The 21,709-nt window shown below is 37.2% G+C and overlaps 1 protein-coding gene across 2 annotated transcripts in view; it reads right to left on the bottom strand.

The window, feature by feature from the left end:
• The window catches only part of HELZ (helicase with zinc finger), a 72,508-nt gene that overhangs the window by 6,588 nt on the left and 44,211 nt on the right, over positions 1-21,709 (bottom strand). For both annotated transcript variants that reach the window (XM_059828170.1, XM_009819776.2), the window contains exons 18-28: positions 20,551-20,698; positions 17,359-17,542; positions 16,165-16,393; positions 11,730-11,934; positions 7,630-7,681; positions 6,621-6,814; positions 3,989-4,199; positions 3,477-3,553; positions 2,763-3,330; positions 2,154-2,394; positions 493-1,006 (exon numbers count right to left, since the gene is read on the bottom strand). In XM_059828170.1, the coding sequence (XP_059684153.1) occupies positions 493-1,006; positions 2,154-2,394; positions 2,763-3,330; positions 3,477-3,553; positions 3,989-4,199; positions 6,621-6,814; positions 7,630-7,681; positions 11,730-11,934; positions 16,165-16,393; positions 17,359-17,542; positions 20,551-20,698 (2,623 nt within the window). The remainder of the gene's footprint in view (positions 1-492; positions 1,007-2,153; positions 2,395-2,762; positions 3,331-3,476; positions 3,554-3,988; positions 4,200-6,620; positions 6,815-7,629; positions 7,682-11,729; positions 11,935-16,164; positions 16,394-17,358; positions 17,543-20,550; positions 20,699-21,709) is intronic.

Here is a 21,709-nt window from a genome sequence, read left to right as displayed (position 1 = left end):
GAATTAGCTCAGGCCAGGTGGTATTTATTAAATCAGGTTTTGTACCATGTTAAAACAACTGTACTGCTCTGGTCTCAAGTTAGTATGAAAACTCACTCAACCATATTCACAGTTTAATACTGAGCCAACCGGCTGGCTGATTCAAGCTGACTTGCCAGAAAGTCATTTCATGAGTTTGCACCTGGGCTGTGGTTAGTTTGCACTCCAGATAAATGACACGCAGATAATTGATCCATGATTCCAAGAAAACTCTGAGTAACGTTCAAAAAGCCAAGACCTCCCATTTAGTAGAGAAAATGTTATGCCTGCAGTGATGAGAACCATGAATACGTGCACAGGGTGAACAGAGAAGCTGTAGAAAAAATTTTTGCCTCACAGAAATTCCCAGCGTGAGCTTTTAATATGTGAGGTATTTTGCATTCCTGACCACTTCAGAATATAATATGATATTAAAATGACACGACAATTGCATACACAGACAAGAATGCCTACCTCTTCTAAGCTGTGGAGCGAAGAAGCAGATACTGCTCGAGATGTGAGTGGATGAAATGGCTCCTGACCGATTGCATGCTGATGATTCTGTATTTGTATAAAAGGGTTTTGTTGTGACCTATGGGGCAATGGAGGTATACCATAATGAAAGCCCTGCCCCATAAGGTGATTCTGCTGTAGGTTAGCATAAGTCCACGATCCATCAGGCTGCAGGTATTTCAAGGGAGACGGGGTTATATGTTCAGATGGCATTGAGAAAGGGGGATTGTATATTTGGGGTAAATGCTGCTGAAATGCTGGGTTACTGGGTATTTCAATGTCTCTGTTGTTTTCAGTGAAGTTAGGAAAGTGACCACTGTGGTTAGAGTTGCAGGAGGGAGAAGGGAGTGCTGGTGGGCTTCTGGGCTGAACTTGTCTGTATTGCAACAGTCTTGACTGAGGCGGTGGCATTTCAGCTAAGTCCCGACTTTCACTTTGATCACGGTGTGACAGTTCTCTGAGCAAATCCTGGAATCTGTATTGACAGAATAAATGTATCAAGAAAAAGAAAAAATGTTTTGCTGAAATCCCACTCTTTTTGAGGTTGAGAAAACTCAAAAGCACAAAACACTGAATTTAAATATACTCATCTTTGCGCTTACTGACCCTAACTTCAAAGGATATGGCTACGAGCCATCAGAAATTAAGCACAAGAGGATTAATTGGATGAAATACCTACCTGAATCACCTCAAAGTTTTAATAACTCTAGAGATTTCCTTTTCAGACAGAAGAATCAATTTTTTGTTATCTCTTAAGAGACAACTAAAGTAAGGATTTCCTGCTTTATTATACAAAGTAAAAAAACTTCAAATAGTTAAAGAAAATTTTAACCCCTTAAAAGGCAAAAACCAGAACAATCAGGGATTCCCCTCACTTGCACAATATACTTCCAGACTTCTTCAAAAGGTCAAGAATATTCAATTCAGCACTTCACAGAGTCAGATAAGAGAGCATTTAGAGGCTTTACCATGGCTGTAACAAACCAGATGGAAAATAAGCATAGTGGGAGATGACAGTAAACAGAGGCAATTTAAAAATCCAGCCTTTACAATATACATGATTAAAGCTGATGACCACTGGAACCATTTTTCTGTTTAACAGCTTCCTTCCTTGCCCCCTAATGCTCCATCTCAAATATAAGCAGTTTTTTTAATCTGCTTTTAAAAGCAAAGGCTTTTTGAGAAGGAAGAAAAGTTTGGGGTTTATTGGGGAGCAGTGTTTGGGGAAGGGTTGGTTTGTTTCTTTTCAAGCACATGAATCTGAGACTGCTAATTCAATTTGAAGAATTTACAACTTCAATAGGCCTTAACTACACTCAGACAGCTCTTTTATAAACACGAAGTTGTTACTCTCTATCCATTCCTTATTCCATAAATACAGCACTGAAAAGCTCCATAAAAGTATTTTTTCCACTACAGCTTTACTACCCAATATACTAACAGAAGAAAGCATAACACATAATAAAAGCATAGTTGTAACTCAGCTTGCCAACTGTTTTAACCTTCATAATAACAGCAGCAAAAAGCAATACTTTTAAGTGTCTTGCACTTGATCACAGTGTTAGAGATAGGTGCCCACTGCTCAATTTTACACAAGCTCTGATGACTCAGTAAACAAATACCTTGAATATGTTGCCTCTGTTTCATCTTCTGTATTACTGGCAAGTTTCCAGTTTGCCCTAACTTGCTGCTGTTGATGCAATCCAATTGGTTGCTGAGGAAGATGTGGTAGATGAGGATGGTGATGGTGTTGATATGGAATAGTGCCTTGACTGAGATAGGCATTATGTTCACTCCATTGCTGTAACCTGGCTTGTTGTTGCTGCCTTATTGTTTCCAAAGCTACATTTCCATGCATACGATCTATAAAAATAGTTTTAAAAAAAAAATTTATCTAATGCCCCTTTTTAAAGATCTTTATGTCAGAAAAAAAAGAAAACTTTTTATACAGTATATTCCAGGGCCTATTATACACTAACTGCATTGCAGTGTATAACCTGGTTATTTAAATCATATGGAAAATCATATAAACATGAATCTTCGAATAAAGTGCTGAATATTCAAACATGCCTCAAGCAGCAAATTATGCTCAATGACATTACTTATGGAAACTAACCCAACAATGACCCAATTCAGAGCAATATGCCTGAAAAGGTAAATACCTCCTTCATTTTCACTTCAATGTAGTTATAATTGCACACTCTGAATTTAAATAAAGGAAAGTCACCTACCTAAAGTGTCCCCTAAGGGCATTCCTGATGGATTCTCTTCAATGAAGTTGTTCAAGTGGGTTGGCAGAACAGGGTTGTGCTGTGCAATAGGCCTCAAAGGATTATTGACTTCTTGTAACATAGGTGGGGGGTGTTGTTCTGAAATCACAGCATCTACAGCAGGAGAATGTGGTCGGTGGGGAATTGGATTATTAAAAAAAGATTGGCTGGGGCCTGCCTGGTAAGCAGGGGAAAGCTGCGAAGGTTGTGGAGGCTGCTGATTCAAATGATTATGCTGCTGAACTACCTGGCTTTGCTGGGGTGGCATTTGGTTTTGTTGTTCAGGCAAATGATTTTGTTGTTGACTTAAAAGGTTTTGCTGCTGTTGCAGAGGATATGGCTGCCTTGGTATCTGTGACACATGCTGGAAGTGGCGATTTGGAACTGCATACTGTGAGTGGGGTGGGGTGAGATGTAGATTCAGCTGCCTGGGGTTAAGATTATCTTTGCGATGAAATTTAGCATTAGGATAACCAACACTGGAACGTGACTCTGGGCTTCTATTCTGAGAATTTGCTTCTAAGTCAACCTAGAAAAAGAGAATGAAAAAACTTTGAAAATTCACATTAAAAAAACCAAACAAAAAACATGTCAGTAATGAATAAATTCATTAAAAGAGGGAATATTAAAAAACAAACAAAAAACCCAAAACAAACTCAAACAAGACAAACCCACCTGCTTGGATTCCCCAGGTTTCTTCTCAGGTGTTCGAATTTTACTGATTTCAGGTCCAGCAGTGTTTTCACTTTTACCTAAAAACATTTAAGAAATTAATTAATCCGTTTCAATGGAAAAATAATTATTTTGAGAGGGTTTTTTTCCAGACACAGGAAAATTTAGACTTACTAGCATAGCATTTACAGCATCATAGATATTTAATATCATTTACCCAAATAGCACTTTTCCTTTAATCTCTGCACTTTGTTCATTAATCATCACTAAGTAGTTCTTCCAACTTAATTGCAAACAACATCAGTAGTAGTTACCACTGGACTGCAGAACAGAGACAGACCAATTATACCCTCAACAAATACACACCCTGACTTCGATTACTTCCTCTTCTGAATCTCACAATATCTTACTTATTCTATTTGCAATGGCAAATCACAGGTTATTTCCCCAACTCTGTAGAGAGAGAGAACTCGCTCAAAAGAAAACTAATTTGCAATGCAATTTCAACAACTAACCGTTTCGACTTTGTTCATGTTGCTCCTTGTCTTGATGCTGAAGCTGCTGCTGTTGTCCTATGCTAACCGGTGAATGATGTCCCAGGCCATAAGGTATAGGAGACCCACGCCCATGTGCCTGTAACAGGTTCATATTATATGCCATAGCTGCTTGATGAGTAATGATTCGAGGGTCAACTGCAAACCTACCCTGATACCCCGTCCATGGTACCTACATAATTTAAAAAAAAAAAAAAAGGGGGGGGCAAAAAAAGGTGTTCTGTTAAGGTACATTAAAGGAAGTAAAGTAACAAGCACACTGATACTACGTCAGTAACGAGCAGTTTTCCATGCATCAGATGACACACTAACACACAACTACAGGTGGTGCTGGAAAGGGAGAGCGATAAGGGCAGGCCTAGCAGCAAGGGGCAAAGAGCAAAGATTTTGGAGGACTACCCTGGGCAAAACATTTTGTATCAAAACCCATTCTTGTTTCAGTGGTCTCAAAATTCAGAGAGAAAAGACTAATGGACAAATTGTATTTTAATAAACTTCATATTAATCTCTTCTCTAAATAAATAGAAGTGGGTGCAGTTCAAGAAAATAAAAAGCCCTTTCTCCTGGTAGTTAAAAGAAACATTAGGCTATGTCTCAGGGGGAAACAGAGAGAGAAACGTCTAACCTGAGGAATTCTTTATGGTTCTTTTACCACCCAGTACTGTAACCTTGTAACACAGAATGAGCGGGCATACCACCATACCTCTGCACCCACAAGACACTTAGTGTAAGTTAACAGGACTATTGGTAGAATCAAGAGACTATCCGCATGTTAAGAATGACAGGGCCACTCCAAAGTATGCTACATGACACAAGTATTGCAGATCATCTTCCTAAATATTTGAAATAAAATCCACCTCCTGAAAGCATGTAAAAAAGTCAGGGATTTTTTCAAGATCTTAGACTTTATTCCTAAAAGCATTGCAAAGGAAGACAGCTCTGGATCAAATTAGTTCAATCTCGCCCTGTAGGGAATTTATTAAAAGGAAAATGTATGAATAAGAGGAGAGTGCAGGGAAAGTAATCATCAACACTCAGGCTGAGAAAGCATCCTTTACTGATGACAGCAAACAACCTCCTCATGTTTTTACCTTGGATATGGAAACTGCCTTAAACAAAGCAAAGAGATCATTTTATCTTACGTGAACATAAACACATTTTACTTCAGTCCCTACTTGTTTTAACTGTAACAATTGTTATGCAATTCTTTCTTTAAATTAGTATTTGCCCTTGAAATGTGCACTTTGAACTCTAGCTTTAGGCTACTATTGCATCCGTACAATCTCAAATCATCTCCAACAAGCTTCTTCTCAAAAGCAGCTGTCTCATTAGTACCTCAGTCTTGCCACTTAATTATTTTTTTTTTTTAAAAATCTATCCTCAGGGAAGGTGAGCTCAAAATACTTATTTTTAATATATTTCTTTTGATTGGAAATACATAAAAATATATTAACCTTGGAACAATAAGACAGAAGTTTCTAAATTATCTTGGTTTGATATCAATATAATGTGGGCAAGCATGACAAAGGTACAGCTGCTGGCCTTCTCATTGCATTTCAATTTATCCATCAAACACAGATTTCTAGTAAGCTAGGAAGAAGGAAAATTCCTTGACCTAGCAAAGAAAACCAATCTATAGCTACCAGCTGATCTAAGACATGCTATAGAAACTCTAATTTCAGTTGTAAGTCCCCTATAGAGCATCCGTAACCTAAATTACAATAAAGGACTTCCGTAATTATTAAAAAGCAAGTGAACTGGATGCCACTGTTTAGCATTACAAATGGAGTTAAACACATCTGCCTGTGTGGGTTCCGTGTTCTTCATGTCTTCAGGAATTGTGTACAACACATACATGTTACTCCACAACATCGCTTCTGCAGCCTTTGTTCTTTCCTCCCCATTCTCTTCCTGGAATATGTGACTGTGGAGGTTAAAAATACAGCAGAGACTGCTTCTTTAATTAGTGTAAGTTTTGGTGAGATAGTTTTATTTGTAATGCAAAATTCCATACATAAATGTTTGCCTAAAAGACCTGATTAGGGATCTTCATTGTGTTCTCAAATGTCATTAAGGAAAAGGATTGGAGAGGAAACTGGTTTGCTATGAGATTCTGGAAGGGGAAAACATCCTATTATGCTTATTTTTCTTATCACTTCACTTCAGACACCTTGCACGGCAGACATCCAAAGCTGGTAATTTAAACTATATGAAGCCAATAAAGAGAAACAAGCTCTGTCTGAATCGCCTGTGTCTCTCCAATGATTAACAACAGGACTACGCAATTAGTTCAGATGCAGGTACCTCAAGTCAGATGAGACAGATCCCACTGGTATGCCTAAACCTAGAGCTGAGAAAATACACCAAATTACATGAACATGAAATTGCTTTTAGGCTGCCTGGAGTTATTTGTGGGAGCAATGATTTTAAGCCCTCATTTTCTGGTGGTCCTCTGCACAGAGCCAGCTAAGCCCACATCTTTAACATGAAGTGCTGAAAAAGCTTGCTAACTATTCACTAACTGATTTTGCCACTCATTTTTGTGCATACAATAATGGCGGGGAGGGGGGAAGAACAGAAAATGAATTCTTACAGGCAAAGGCACAGACATGACCATATTTCCTCCATAGACAGCAGGTACATATAGAATACTTGTCCCAGTGTGTGGATCTATCCTTTGAACAGGACTTGGAGATTTCCCCAGATTGGGGTGAGGTCCCAGAGGAGGAGGGGGAGGAGTATATGCTCGGATAGGATTTCCGATTAGAACAGAAGGATTGGGCTGAACTGAAAGAAAAAAAAAATATATATATACACACATACAAAAAAAGAAGATATATACACAAAAAGAATATGAAAACTATCTCTTTCTTTTTTCATCTTAATAGCATCTATCTTTATAAAGCATGCGTGCAACTCTCTAACAGCATAGGTCTGATACTCCGAGAAAAAGCCTTAATCAAATCCTGTATGCCATTTCAAAAATTTGAAGAGGCAGAAATTACAAGTTGAGATGCAAAGAAACAGGTAGCTGGTAACTGCATTAATGAAAGAACGTCCCAAACCAATTAAATATGCTGACAGTCAGAGTAGCTGCATCAAGAACTAGAATCACGCTCCTTTCTTTAGCAGGGAAGACAAGCTTTAAATAAATGCTTTTTCAAATTAATAACAAAATTATTAACCTGTTGCATGCTACCTTGCAAAAGTATGATCGGTAGTATCTAGATATATGACAGCACAATCTAAGTTTAAAGTACATCATAAAACAGTATATGCAATATCGTGTCCTAACTCTTATACACTGGTACAGTATTTTGCATTATGAATTTCAAACACAGCCATTTTTAAGAGGCCAACAACAATGCTGTGTTAAGGCCCTGAAGTCAGTGTGCACAACACCTATAAAGGGATAGCCTTGGAAGTATCTAATGTCCACTTAATAGTCTATAACCTGTTTCCCAAAAGCACCCAAGAAGTAAATGGCTTTCAAACAGAGAACAGACCAGACAGTAATTTGACATAAATTGAGTATCAACTTCACTGAAGCCAAATCAGCGTGAGCTCAGAGGAATTCCTTCAGTAACAGCAGAGATACTTACCGATTCCATCAGGTGGGAAATGGTCATTCTGGTTATGATGATAGACCTTGCCCTTTAAAGGGAAAAACAATAATAGTAATGTTTTGCATTCTTATGTAAACCAAAGCTTTTTATTTCAAGTGAACATTATAATTAAATACAAAATAGAGTTTGAAAGAAGTTAGCCCAACATTTTATTCTTACACAATCAACTGTCCAGTTCCATACGTGACTATGAATTCACAAAGTCGGACATTAAATACTACTAATTCAATTAACCAGTGGCTCATTACCAGTCCCCCTGGGGATACTCTCTCCCAAGACCTGTTTTCAGATGCAAGGAGAGTTACAGCAAGCTACTTTGAGTTTCCTTTCTCACCATTTTATTTCCCACTGTCTCACTTCTTTTAGGAGCAGCACCCAGTACTAATGTAACCCTCAGTATTCCTCTTCTGTGGCAGCTCTTAGTGGAAGCATGATCCATTTTCTTCTCTGGGTTTCAACTCAAGAACCTTGGAGACAAAGTAGCTGCCACCAGTTTTACTCAATTGCTCACCCAGCCTCATTAGACATTGCCTCCCTACCCCGTTTCATGTATCTGCTTCTGGACTTTGGCCCCTTAGTGACTGCTCCCCCAAAAGTACAATATAGTAGAGTCAAGAACCGGAGTACTCTGGGGAAACTGTTTTTCCTTGGTGAATTGTACATTAGAAAAGGAGGTTAACAGAACTGAGTTATCCCTCCTACGTGCTCATGAGTTTCCAGCATCAACGAATTAGTTAATATTCATAAACTGTTAGCACATATTCAGATGCCAGTATGCTCTTAAGTCTTTTGCAGGATAGGCATACCTTACTTAATCTGGACCTAAGTACATTCACAAATTTAAAATAAATCTAAAAACCCTTTGATGCTGCAAAACTTGTCTTGCCCAGGAGATAAGTCTAGGCACTTTTCCAGCAGTCTCAGCAAATTAGTCAGGGTACAAAGACAGGTTGTTTGACAATGTTGATTCATGCATAAACCAGATTGAAGAACTGGTCTCTGAATTTTCCTCTCATTTTAAAAATTAATTATTGAAAAATAAAACAATAATTGCTTTTCATTACAGTACCTAAAGCAAAAGAAACCTGTTTATTCACTGAAGAAAGCAAGATTCAATCTAAAAATGTAGAGGAGCTACACGCCTTAATCACTCACGGTTAGTACAAGGCATTTCTGTGTCTGTTATGCTGTCAGTTAGCATCAAGCTGTATGTGCAGAAGTCTACCCAATCTCTGTTCTACCTACCATACTTGTATTTTATAGGTGACATTTTAAAAACTGAAATAGCAAATAATTACATAAATTTGTAAGAATAGCTGTCCTGTTGAACAGGAGCTTCAGCATGTAACAGTATCAGACTGGCAAATATAAGTCAACTGGGGCCATCTGTAAATTGGGGAAGGGAGGTGCTGGCTTTCTTTTGTCTTTTTCTTTTAATCGTTTTGATGGCTTAATGACTTTATAATAGTCTATTAATGACTTAACTGTTATCGTTTCTCAAACGATTTCCAGATCAAGGTTCATTCCCCTACCCATCTACAGAACACCTAAACCTACACTTTAACTGATGGCGATTGAGAGCACTGGAGCACAGATACACTCAGTTTCCTCTAAAAACTGCCTTCGGAGTATAAAAATCCACATTACATAAAGGCACTTAGAGGAAACTCAGACCAAGATTTAGGTGACTTCAGGCAGTTAACAGCCTCGTCACTCCTAAGATCCCCCTTTAGTCAACAGACAGGAGAAGAGAGTATTCTCCAGAGACTTAATCAGACCTGTGGTCCTTGCCGACTGTACAAAGTGTCTAGGATGACGATGCATCCTGATTAAGTGCCTAAATCCAGGCCGAAAAGCTGGAGCACAATTAGTGAGCAGGAGGTAGGCAGAGTTGTAAAATGTAAAATGTTGCCTAATTTACTGTATGCTAACTACTCTGCAGGAAGCTCCAAGTTATGAAAACCTTCTGTTTCCAAATCATCACCTTTAATAAAGGCTGTGCCTATCCAGCGCTGCTGTTCCTTCCGCACTTCCACCATCCCCAGCCAAGCCACACAAACGCAGGTGAAAGCAGATGCCCTCACAGAGAGGGCTGCCATGAAGCACGCACAGCAGCCCACAGCTAGCCTGTTCCGTATTAGCTGTCTGCTTCTCAGAGAGACAGGACTGAAACTTTTTTCCTTCTTTAAAAAATAAACAGCAAAGAGGTTCTTAATGTCCTTACATAAATCCAAGAGCAATTCTGCTGAATAAGGTGGTACCGTTTTTACAAAATCACTTTTCACCACCCGTGAAAAACAAGCCCTGAACTGCACAGATGTCCATAAACTCACCACAGAACACTGCATCTGAGGCTGTCCTCAGCCTAGGTTTTTAATCTTTCATCTTTTAATGTTAAATATTGTACTTAGGAGGTCTAAAATAAGCAAAGCTAACCATCTGCTTTTAAAACTTAAGCAAAGGCAAATGTATCACTTAATCACAGCCATTTTCTGTGTGTGTTTGAGTATTACCTGCTTGCTTTACTTCTGCTACTGCACATGCTAGCTGTCAACTGTATTCAGAGGGAAGAGATTTTATTATAATTATGATATAGGTGGTTAAAACACTTCAGATCTAAGGTGAAAATACAGTGCTGGCAGTTTGGAAGTGTCTCTTCTGATTTCTACAGCACAAGTGCTTAGTTTACTAACAAACTGGAAGAAAAATAAACAGAACAGTCTATTCACAAGACTCTCACTTCTCCCAACCCCTCCCCCCCTTTTTTTTTCATATACTATACCTAGATTTTCAAATACTTTTCTTTCATTTTAGGAAACAAAAAATATTAATAGTGATGTTCCATTATTAAAGAAAATTGCATTCAAGGTTGAAGTACTCATGAAAAATGAGAGTGCAGCAATGACTTTTTAAAGACAGAATTTTTTTAATTTATGGTTTTCTGTAAGCCTAGTGTTTTGACACATGACTAGATGCTTTAGAAATCTGGTGTTTGTTTCAGAAAGTAATGCATCTCAATGAAGAAACCAAATGTTCTCATTTACAAACTCTCTTTTGGGAAGGACTGCCAAAGGGAAGGCTTTCCTTTTTGTACTGTTAAAGTTAAAAAGCCTGTCATAAAATATTCATTTAAATGATACAGCCTGCAACAAAAATGCAAAGCTATAGAAAACACGTATGTTTCTTCCTTCTTGTACGACAGAATTCATCACAAAGCTGACAACCTGTATTTTAGTTGCATCTCTAAACACAATTTAATTAAATTATAACTCAAATGATTTTGAAATAAACTACAAAGAACTACTAAAATACAATTAATTACTAATATATCACCCCCCAAAAAAGCTCCAAAGTTTAGCGTTATTCTTTATCATCCTAAGGAAGCTATATATTTTCGTCACTACTTTACCTGCTTTTATAAAAACAGCTGACAAAATTACCACCGAGTGGTAGTTTCATCTCTCTGCCCTCTTGATACTAATGAAATCTGGCCTTCTGAAGGACATTATCAGTGATCTAATCTAGATGATATACTGGTTTGCAACATATTTTTAATTAAATCAAACAATTATCTTACGTAAATCACTGAATTTTAAATGTGATTTTCAGACCAAACCAAATCACTTTTGGCTATTATTTTGTTGTTTCCTTACACTCTCTGCTTGTTGTTTCTTGGGGTATAGTCAGAGCACAAGCCGCTTGGGATAGGGATTGCCTCTTGTTCAGAGGGTTTAATTTGGCTTATCTAAATACTGAGGCCAAGATACATGGCTGCAGTTCGTCAGGGTCATTGCAACACAGACAATGAGCATGCCAGAGTGACCCAAGGTACATATTTTAGTAAGGAAACAAGGCTCAGACAACCCCAGGCTGTACTGCTAAGTACTGTGTTATGAGACAGGTCTAGAGCTTTCACTTGCAAATGCTGAGGATCCCTCTGGAAATTGCATTCATATCTGATTGCACTGATGCCATTTTAAAACAACAGTTTGTTCCATAAACCTTTTATATAATTTCTCAAAAGACATTTCTACATTCACTTTCACTTTCTTACAAAATCATCAGTAAAACTTTACCTTTGGTGGTGACTGCTGTTGTTTGGTGGTATTCGCTGAATGTTGATGCCGAAGAGCTCGGGGGATAAACTCAGGAGCCAGTGGGTTCAACACATAAGTTTTCTTTAACTCCAAAGCTTCCAACTGAGCTTTGATCTGTTCAAATGTGATACCGTGGAGACTTTCATTCTCATGACATAGGGCAATAAACCTTTCCCAAAATTTCCTATGGAAACAATTTTTAGAAACAATAAAAAGGAGTAAGACTCGATGGCTGTTGTTACAATTAAAACAGATTTAACATAACTGTGTGGCATTTTTATTTTTTCTGTATGCTTATTTTACACGCCGAGCCATCCATCCTGCAACCTGATCCATGCATCTGAACCCCACAGCGTAATGCAAAGCTCCCCGGTCATTTAAAATGGACATATGGATCCGTCCACACATATTAGATCACAGCACTGGGTGTATATCACATTTAATAGTAATGTCATGGACAGGTCTAACTTGGATTTTTTTTCCTAGAAGACCAAACACAGCAAACACAATGCTTAAAATTCTGGAAAGCATGTGATTTATGGAATTTATTAAAGCTCACAGAGACACAGGGTTTATATAGATTCTCAGTCCCAGAAGGTGCCAAAAAGTTTCTACGAATTTAGGCAGATCATTCAATTCTACTATCACAAATACCAAGTTGACATATACCCTCAAAACTACTCTTGTGAAACACTTCAGAGTCACGTGAAGATTAACATACCAGGACTATTTAGAGGGCCTTTGAGATCCTCTGGTGCAAAACAAATAAAACCATAAATTTTATTGCGTGTCAGGTATTTCTATAATATATAAAAGAAATTTCAAGCCAGAGAGACAACCATCAGAAGACACATGACCTTCTCTATGAAAATTCTGTATCCAACTTTTTGGAGGGTGGAGGGGTTATTTAAACCATGTAATTAAAAAAAAAAAAAAAAAAAAAAACAACAACACACCACCCACAAAAAACCCCCAAACCATTCCTACCTGCTTTCTGCCTTCTCATAACATGTCTTTTTATTGCTTATAAAAAACGTCTTTACATTTTCAACATCCACAATAGGATCTACACAAAAATTTTAGACTTCCGATGATTTTTTTTTTTTTTTTAAACCTCAAAGTAAATTTTTGGATGAAATTATTTAAGCATAAAAGATATTTAAAGAAGATCTGAAGATGTCACTTTAAAAAAAAACCTGATTGAGCTGTTCTCTTTCAAAAAAAAAATCCAGAGTAATGGAAGCTGTTGAAAAAGAGGATTAAGACGACAATGACCTTAAAGGTGTGCTTGACTACAACTCATTTAGTTCACCCTTCAGTAATAAGGTCTGGCCTATAAGCAAGCACTGTTATTTCAGTGTTGTCTCCCCAAAACCTGTAAAATGCGAGACTGCTGCACACTGATTTTAACAGCAGTGTCACATTTTGCTGAGTAGCTGCCCTTTGTGGAAAAGAATAAATGTCTTTACTGCAAGAATACTGTAATGTTACTGATGTATTTAAGAATTCGAAATAGTTTTCCCTAAAAACCCATCTTCTGTTGTGATTTTATACTCTTTTTATATGCTCTTTTAAAATTCAGGATGCAAGATGGCCCCTTTTCTGCATTTTGCTGTAAGGCAAATATATTTTGCAAAGTTTTAAGTGAGATTTAAAAACTAAAATTAAACACTTCACTGGGATGCTTTAATGATAGAACTCCCCTCTGATTAATCAATTCAGTCACCAAACCTACTGCCAAGTACCACAAATCCACTGAGACCCATCCACTTTTGCTTAAAATGCCCCAAGCAGTCTCTTTACACATGGAACACTTGTACTGGGGTGTAAGAACAGAGAATAAAATACTGCTGTGTCTGTCTTAACAGTGTGCTCCGCAGTTTAAAGGGAGTGTCTGCCAAAACAGCCCTGTCTAGTCCGACTGTAACACACAGAAATGTAATGATTACCCTGGGCATACTTCACAAAACTCTCTACCACTATCATTACAGAGTCTTGACTCATTTTGACAGGTATTAGAATATTTATAAAATTCAAATACTCTCTAAACTTTTTTGAGGTCTGTTTTTTCCAACAAAATGTCACTTCTTTCAGACTTCTATACTCCTGTTATACTAAAAAAGAACCATCTTTCTAGCAGCATGCCTAAGCCCCTCCAGCACTATTTTCAAAGAGTGAATGTTCAATTATTCAGTGAAACAAGACAATGTTGTATTAAAGGGAAAGCTTGAGATATATCTTAATAAAGCTCCAGTGCTCCTTGTTTCTTAATTATCTTTTTGTTTTATAATTTTGAACAGCTACACATATATAAACAGCTGCTGGTCTCCGAAAGGCAAACTCAATCCCTAACTGCCAATACCATATCTTACACACCGCGCTTGTAGCCTATACTTTTATTTTAGTAAGTCTTTGCATGCCCTGTTTCAGATACTTTGAAAGCGCCATACTTGAAGAAACTGCTGAGCCCCCACATTTGAAAACTGGGTCCCCTTTGGGTATCTAATTTAAAATCTCAACACTCAGGCTCATGTGAAAATTCAAGAGATTATATTCCTCACTGGGATTTAGAGAGTGTAAGGGACATGGTCATTCTCCAACAGACGCTGTGTTTAGACAGATGGTTAGAGAATCAGTAATGGTCCCAGGTGCTAGCTAGACCAACTAGGGATTAACTAACTCTCTGACTTAGGTAACACTGCACATCCTGAACGCCAATGTAAGGAAGAGAAGCAAAATTTATCAACTAAGATAATTTCTGAACAAGTGGTAAGAGAACTCTCAGTCAGCACAGCATGGCAACCTCTACAGCTAAGTCATGTATCTCTGCAGCGTAAGCTGATGAACTAGAGACTGAACCAGCAGACTGTAACAGACAGTCATCATTTGTGGATCAAGTGCTCGAGAGGCACAGAGCTCTTTCTCATCAGTTAGTTACATAAACCAGATCATGTCTAAAAAAACCAAGCAGGTAATGGGAAAAGTGAAATAAAACCACAACCATTATTTCTCTTTTAATAAGACGTTATTAGCAGTTTAGAGCAGATCACTGCATTAATGTACAGATACTCTTGATCTGTCACCAGCAAGTAAGTGATTAAATTCAGGTCGTGTTTCATAAAAGCAGTAAACAAAGGTTTAGTTTCCACTGGGGTTTTTGAATTCTAATCTTTGAAAAGCACATCCATTTTCAATACAGTAGAAGAATAGTGCTCAGGAAAGTAGAATACACGTAGATGTAACAACTGACTAATACGTATTTTTTAGCTGTATATTATAATAATGTAGTCAGTGCAGTGTTTCCTCTCTTCGAGAGATAAGCCTCAGGCTTTAATTCTGATCATCTCAACATTTCAGCTCTTCCATCGAAAAAGAAACCTTTGAAGAACAAGAACTTGGTATCCTTAACATCAGTGCTTACATCTCTTAGCATTTTTCACATTTCTTCATTTAAGTCTATAAAAAGTAAATTCACTGAAATCTTAATGACTTTTTTTCCTAGTGTCATGAAGACATATAAAAACATAAATAATGGCTTTCAAGTCTTCCACCTTCATGACTGCCATAATATTCAACTTTAAAATACTACATTACATCACAATTTAACTCCAAATTATATATTACTTTTATTTATATACAAAATTGTAACAGGTATACCAAAAACCCAATAAAAATAAAATTAAACATCTGCAATTGTTACTGTCAAGTAACAATTAGAGCAACTATAAATACATAAAAAGACAGTTTATCAATGACCAGGTGGTAGTCATCTCACACTTTTTCTCTGTAAGTTGTTATACATGGTGACACTGTGACTCTGGATAAGAAGTTAAAACCAGAACAAAACAAAAAAAAAGCCAGACTTGTCCACCCATAGAGGATATTAAAATGTTCCGCTCTCATCTGTAGTGGGTTTCTTCACTGTCATTGGGGGGGGGGGGGGGGGGGGGGGGAATGTCCCCTCTCTTCCATGTCAGCAAGACTTACTAATCAGGGGACAAAGCGACCCTTGCACAACTGCATGCTTCAGCTCCAGAGGAGACTTGGTAGATGGCATCGCCGGAATTACTGCAGCATAGACCGACACTGCTCAGTCGACGTGGGGCTACAACTGCCTGCTCTGCCTGAGGGGTGAGCTTCAGCAGCACACTTTGGACAAGCTGAAATCACGCCTGCAGATTCAAGCCTCTGCAAGAGTTGGGAACACAACTCATGCTTTACCATCTTTATGGTACTTCTATGGACATAAACGTGAAAAATTTCAATTTCATTATACAGTTATTTTAAGGGTTTAAAGATATTGTGTCTTATTTGGCACCTAAAACAACATCCATTATTTTACTCAATCCATCAGTCATAAACACGTTCTCTAGTATCCTTAGCCCTGATTAACTCAGGAACGTATATAAAGTACCTGCATCTTCCAATGGAACATAAAGCAATAGGATCTCCCACCACAGCTACCAAGGATTGTGCTCTTGTAATGGCAGTGTTGAGAAGTTTGTAATTAGACAGAAAACCATAATCCAAGTCTTCTGTTGAATCCTCCAGTAACTGCTCTTTCCTTTTAATTGGTGTTTGCTTATGTTTGCATGTATGCCGTGTTCGTACTGTGCTGAGAAACAAAACTCTAAACTGTTTTCCTAAAATGAAACAAAAAACAAACATCTGAGACAACTGCAGCTATTTCTGCTAGTAACAGAATCAGACCACTGCACTTCCCAGTCAGATTTCACACCTAGATATTCTGAAGAACTGATAGCTACCCTTCACATGAAGAGCTTTATGCAAGAATAATAAGATTTTAAAATTTTAAAAGATGCACTATAAATAGCACATTCTATTACAAGAATATTTCCCCTTTAAAAAACTTATGTTTCATCTTGATATTAATCATTCCAGAACTTTCTGAAATGCTAATTATCTTTATAACATTGCCAATCAGCCAACAACAAATCTTGGATTTATTTATTCTACCTTAAAAAAACCAAAGTTCTGGGCATTCTTGTTTTATGTTTAAAAATTTCTCAAATAGACATATATCTACCATGAACAAACAGAACACACGACTCACTGTCACTCAGTTACTTTATTATCTTCCTTTGTTTCTTACTGACTAGAAGTGCAACCTAGCAACAGGCTATGCCTACACAAAATTGTTATCAATGTGAACCCAGGAACAAATATCTAAATTTGTGGACCCCTTTTTACAGTCTATTCTACAAATGCAAAAAAATCAGTAAAACATTTTGAGGTTACAGCCTTGTTACCTTTTTATTTGAAACTCTGGTTTTCCCCTTATAATAAAAATCCATCAGTTTTCATATTTTTCACTCAATCAATTTATTTTTTCAGTAAGCTTGAACTTAATTTTGGAAAAAAAGATTAATCTCACATCCATGAGTTTATTGCTTTGGTATTCAATGTTGGAATAACATCTTATCAGCATACTTGCAGTTTCATTTTGATACATCGTTTTTTATGGGCTGTACCACAACTCTCCTTTGTTCTGACTGTTTTAAGATTATTTTAGTAAGTCTTATTTAACCCCACCAGTCACATTTATTACTTCCTTAGCATATCTTTGAGACATATAACTATTACTTACCCTGAACATTTAGCACTCTCTCTACACTGACATCAGACAGTCTTTTTTTCCGAAGTTCAGCCCGAATTCTGAACACTTGATCAGCATAAGGTGTTACGACACCTATACTGCCATCATCCAATTTGCCCCAGGCAACAGGCCATTTTCTTCTTAATTCTTCAACACGCTCTACTACTTCAAACACCTTAAAAGAAAGTCAGAATTCTTAAAACTATGCTCCACTGAAGATCATTCTTTGATATGGAAAGACAATTTGAATTTTAAAGCTCTAAAACATTTACGTGTCACAGTATTACACAGCCTTACTGAACAAGCAATAATACTACTGTATTCTATAGCAATACTCTAAAATACCACATATTAAAACAATGTATTTACTATACAGTACCTTCTTTTAATCTTGAAATAAAAGTTGGCCCACAAAAATGTCACCTTTAAAGTACAAGCTGGGAAATTATACTAAGAACTTTAATTTTCATGCTTATCTTCTTACAAAAATGTCAAGTGCAGTAGGACCTTTCTTACCATACTTTAACTAATTTCCGTAAGTAAATATACCACCTAAGTAGGAATTATTTTGTTTCTATTCTGGATTTTATATATGTCATATTAGAGTTTGATAACTCTAGAAAGAGAATATGTATACCAAAGCACAATCACTTCCCATTCCAAAGGATACCATCAGGAGTTTCAGATTATTCATCAACTGCTCGTTTATCCCTATGAAATACTATTGTGTGCTACCTGAGAAGACGAATGAATACTAAAAACTGAAAACATCCTCCTGTGAGGAGACAGGCTCCAAGTAACCTGCTGCCAAAAAGCACCAAGCATAGCAGCTTCTATTTCAACACACTGACTAGGAGATACTGCACTGGAGAAGGCGCTTCTGAATAACTTCATGGAAGGTTTGTGGGTTTGTTTGGGGTTTTTAACATTTACATTCAATACGTCATTTAATAAATATCCATATGTCAACAGGCTGCCCAGGGAGGTGGTGTAGTCACCATCACTGGAGGTGTTCAAGGAACGTGTGGACGTGGCACTGCGGGACATGGTTTAGTGGGCATGGTGGTGTCGAGTTGATGGTTGGACTTGATGATCTTACAGGTCTTTTCCAACCTTAGTGATTCTGTGATTCTGTAATATGTCATTCAATAAATATTTATCCAGCTATTTAAAGCATGATAATTGATGAATGCAGAGCTTCCTCTTAATGGAAGCTAGGCAGACAGTCTTTCCTACAAGAATCTCAAGTATTCTTAACTTTCTTCTTTTCCCTATTCATCCAGTTATCTTTGGCTGTGGGAAGGGGGCATTAAAAATTAATTTAATGCTCTTAGCTTTTATATTATCTCTTCTTCAAATTGGTAAGTGGGAATTCTAGGAACTTTTATGGACATTTCAGGAACATGAGAAGTGATATAAGTCACAATGGGTATGTACAATAGCGTAAAGCATAGTAGTTCCTAACTGCAAGAAGTCGGTTGTCTCATGCTGACTTCTTACCATCTAAGATCTGATGATATGAAATTTATATTCTCATTTATTTGCTTTTAATTAATCTAAACTGGGACAGTTTAGTGAAAAACTCAGGGTTTTTTTTTAAAAATCAGGAGGAAACTAATAAAGCAAAGAAAGATCTGTTAATCCTTAAAAAGTCACAAAGAGTGTATTTTTTATAATTTCATGTTTTCAGAGGGCTGTGAAAATATGTGGCTATTTTTGAGCAAGTCCTGAATATCACTTTTTGCAACATAAATTCTTGTATTTAAAAGCTAGTTATACTGACAAAGGATATTAGAATAAACTTTGATATCTATAAAAACCGTAACACAAATATAACGATCTTTTGCAGGTATTTTGGCAAGCTTCTCTGAAAGCATATAGCTTCTGGATATGTATTTAGAATTAACACCATATAGGGAAACTTTAGAATTAAGACCAAAAAGGGCAAGTTTATTTTCCAGGTTGATACTTAATATAGGCACCAATGAACCCTAAGATGCGCCAGTACAAATGTCAATTAAGAGTCAAACAGCAAAAATCTCCCTAATCATCTGAATTTCAGTTTTTCATGTTGGTGTTTAAGTAGCTGTTATCCTTCATTTCTGTCTTTAGCTATTAATGACTCACAATTTTCAGACAGTTACTTGGCCACTGAAGATATTTTTAGGTTTTTTACAACTTTTTTTAAATGGCAAAGCAATCCAAGTAGATTAATGAAAGTAGTCAGGTGCCTTCAGTTGTTTTCTTATTCACTGATGCGTCCATAAGTCATTGGAGCTTCTTATTAAAGTAGATATTTTAATACATCAAAGAATGCATAATAAGTGCAGCATAACAACAAGGTTAAAAATTGTGCATCAGATAACTGCGCCATGATCAATAAGGGGAAACAGACAGCTCTGCAGTGCTTCACAACAAACACTGCTGCTAAACTGCAACCTACCTTCAGTTAAAATTCCTCCTAAGTTTAAGAAAATTAGTGATATTTCTTTGTTTTTCTTTAAATGTCAAGGACATTTAAGACATCTTTTTGGTGGGGGAAAAAAAAAAGAGTTGGGTCACACCCCCCCCTAACCTGAGGTAACTGAAAAAGGCATCTTCCGTTACAAAAAGTATTACCAAGTTGGTGGGGAGGGTCGGGGGGATGTTTGTTTGTTTTTTAACTCAAGGGAAGGAATGAGAATGAAAGTAATTTTTGAAGAATCTATGTGAAACAAACATATTGAGAAGTTCTCACCGAAAAAAATCTTATCTGCACATGATCAGTTAGACACTGATCCTAAACATATTAAAGCAAATATGAAATGTTACTCCAGAGGACTTATCTGAGTGGGAACATTTCTACAACAAAGAAATTTAAGTTTTACTTCAAAATGCAGTTACTCTCAGTTGCTAAGATACATCCATCAGACTGTCACAGAAATTATCGGAAAGGCATCCTGAAGAATGAGCCTGAGAGAACTATATGCAGTTTGCAATTTGCAAAGAAAAACAAGAAGACAAATTGGTAGAAATGTTTACTACAATTGCAATGTCCACTACTTCATGTTTAGCAAACTCCATGTTCCTCTCTCCTAGTAGAGGACAATTAATGACTTCCACCTACACTGAGCATAAACCAATAAACTGGGGGGGAGGGGAGCTTTAAGAAAACAATAAAGAATAACGCTAAAAAAGAGTTACCTCTGCATTATTGTAAAAGGCTGTACTATTTTTTTCCTGCACATCTTCTCCACGTGCTGTGAAGAAAGTCAAAGGGTAGAAATCTTTGTGTGCTGGCTGCTTTCCACTTGCCATCAATTTGCCTTCATAGAAAAGTTCAGATGTATAACTGTAACAAGGCAAAACAGAATAAAATATAGAGTCTACATATGAGCTCATAAGATATGCAAATCTCACTGATAAAAATATGCAATCACAAAATACTTCGTAAGGAAAACAGATCCACCAATTCCTGTTCGGCATCTTCAAGTGATTTCTCTGAACTGATACTTCCATACTACAGATGGAGTAGAAGGCACTAGAAATATGCTTTTCCAACATTTTTTTCTACATAGGCAATATTTGCTTCTAATCTAAAGCTTGACATTCTCTTTCATGTTTCACTCAGAAGTTCTGGTGGCTTGAAACTGGACAAAAGGAACACTTGAGGTCTGGGACTGGTTATTCCCCAGGCTTGCTGGATAACAAGCCTGCTTACATCAGTTAAGAGTTGTTGAACTTGGAAGATAAATTTACTAAAGCTTTCATGTTTACTGAGCATAATGCAGGCCAAGCGTTCAGCTTCCAAGCAAGCTTTTCCTCTGTGACTTCTACTCCAGACCAATCTATGTTGCTAGTTATCAGAAACACAACCAGAACATACTTCCTCTGCCAGCAGCAGGCATTACAGAAGCTGCCTGACTGAAAAAGAAGTGAGGCAAGAACTACTTTCATGGTGAAAAGCAGGAGGGAAGAAGGCAAACTGAATGGAACAAGACAAAAAGCCAGCAAGAAGAGACTGCAGGTTACTATTGGTAGTACTGTAAGTAGTGTATACTATTGCATGCACAGTAGAACTAAACTAATGTACCGGCTTTCATTAATTAGTGAATTCTGGTATAATCTAACTACTGAATGCTCAACCTCCAGCCTTAACGTTCTTCAGATATAGCTCTGTGGACGCAGTTACATGAATGCAGCCTGACATGAAGACAACAAAAGTGGGAGACTGCAGTCAGTGGGCCCACCGAGTTCTTCCAGGCTTCCAACTATTGTAGCTTAAGATGTAAATAACTGGTCACAGAGAAGCTAAAGGAACTAGTCTGCTACCAAATCATCAAACGACTGCAGCCTACTACTG

The sequence above is a fragment of the Gavia stellata genome, chromosome 22, assembly GCF_030936135.1.
Source record: "Gavia stellata isolate bGavSte3 chromosome 22, bGavSte3.hap2, whole genome shotgun sequence".
NCBI classification, from domain to species: domain Eukaryota; kingdom Metazoa; phylum Chordata; class Aves; order Gaviiformes; family Gaviidae; genus Gavia; species Gavia stellata.
The sequence above is the reverse complement of the archived record's forward strand: the minus strand, read 5'-3'. Positions and strand labels throughout refer to the sequence as shown.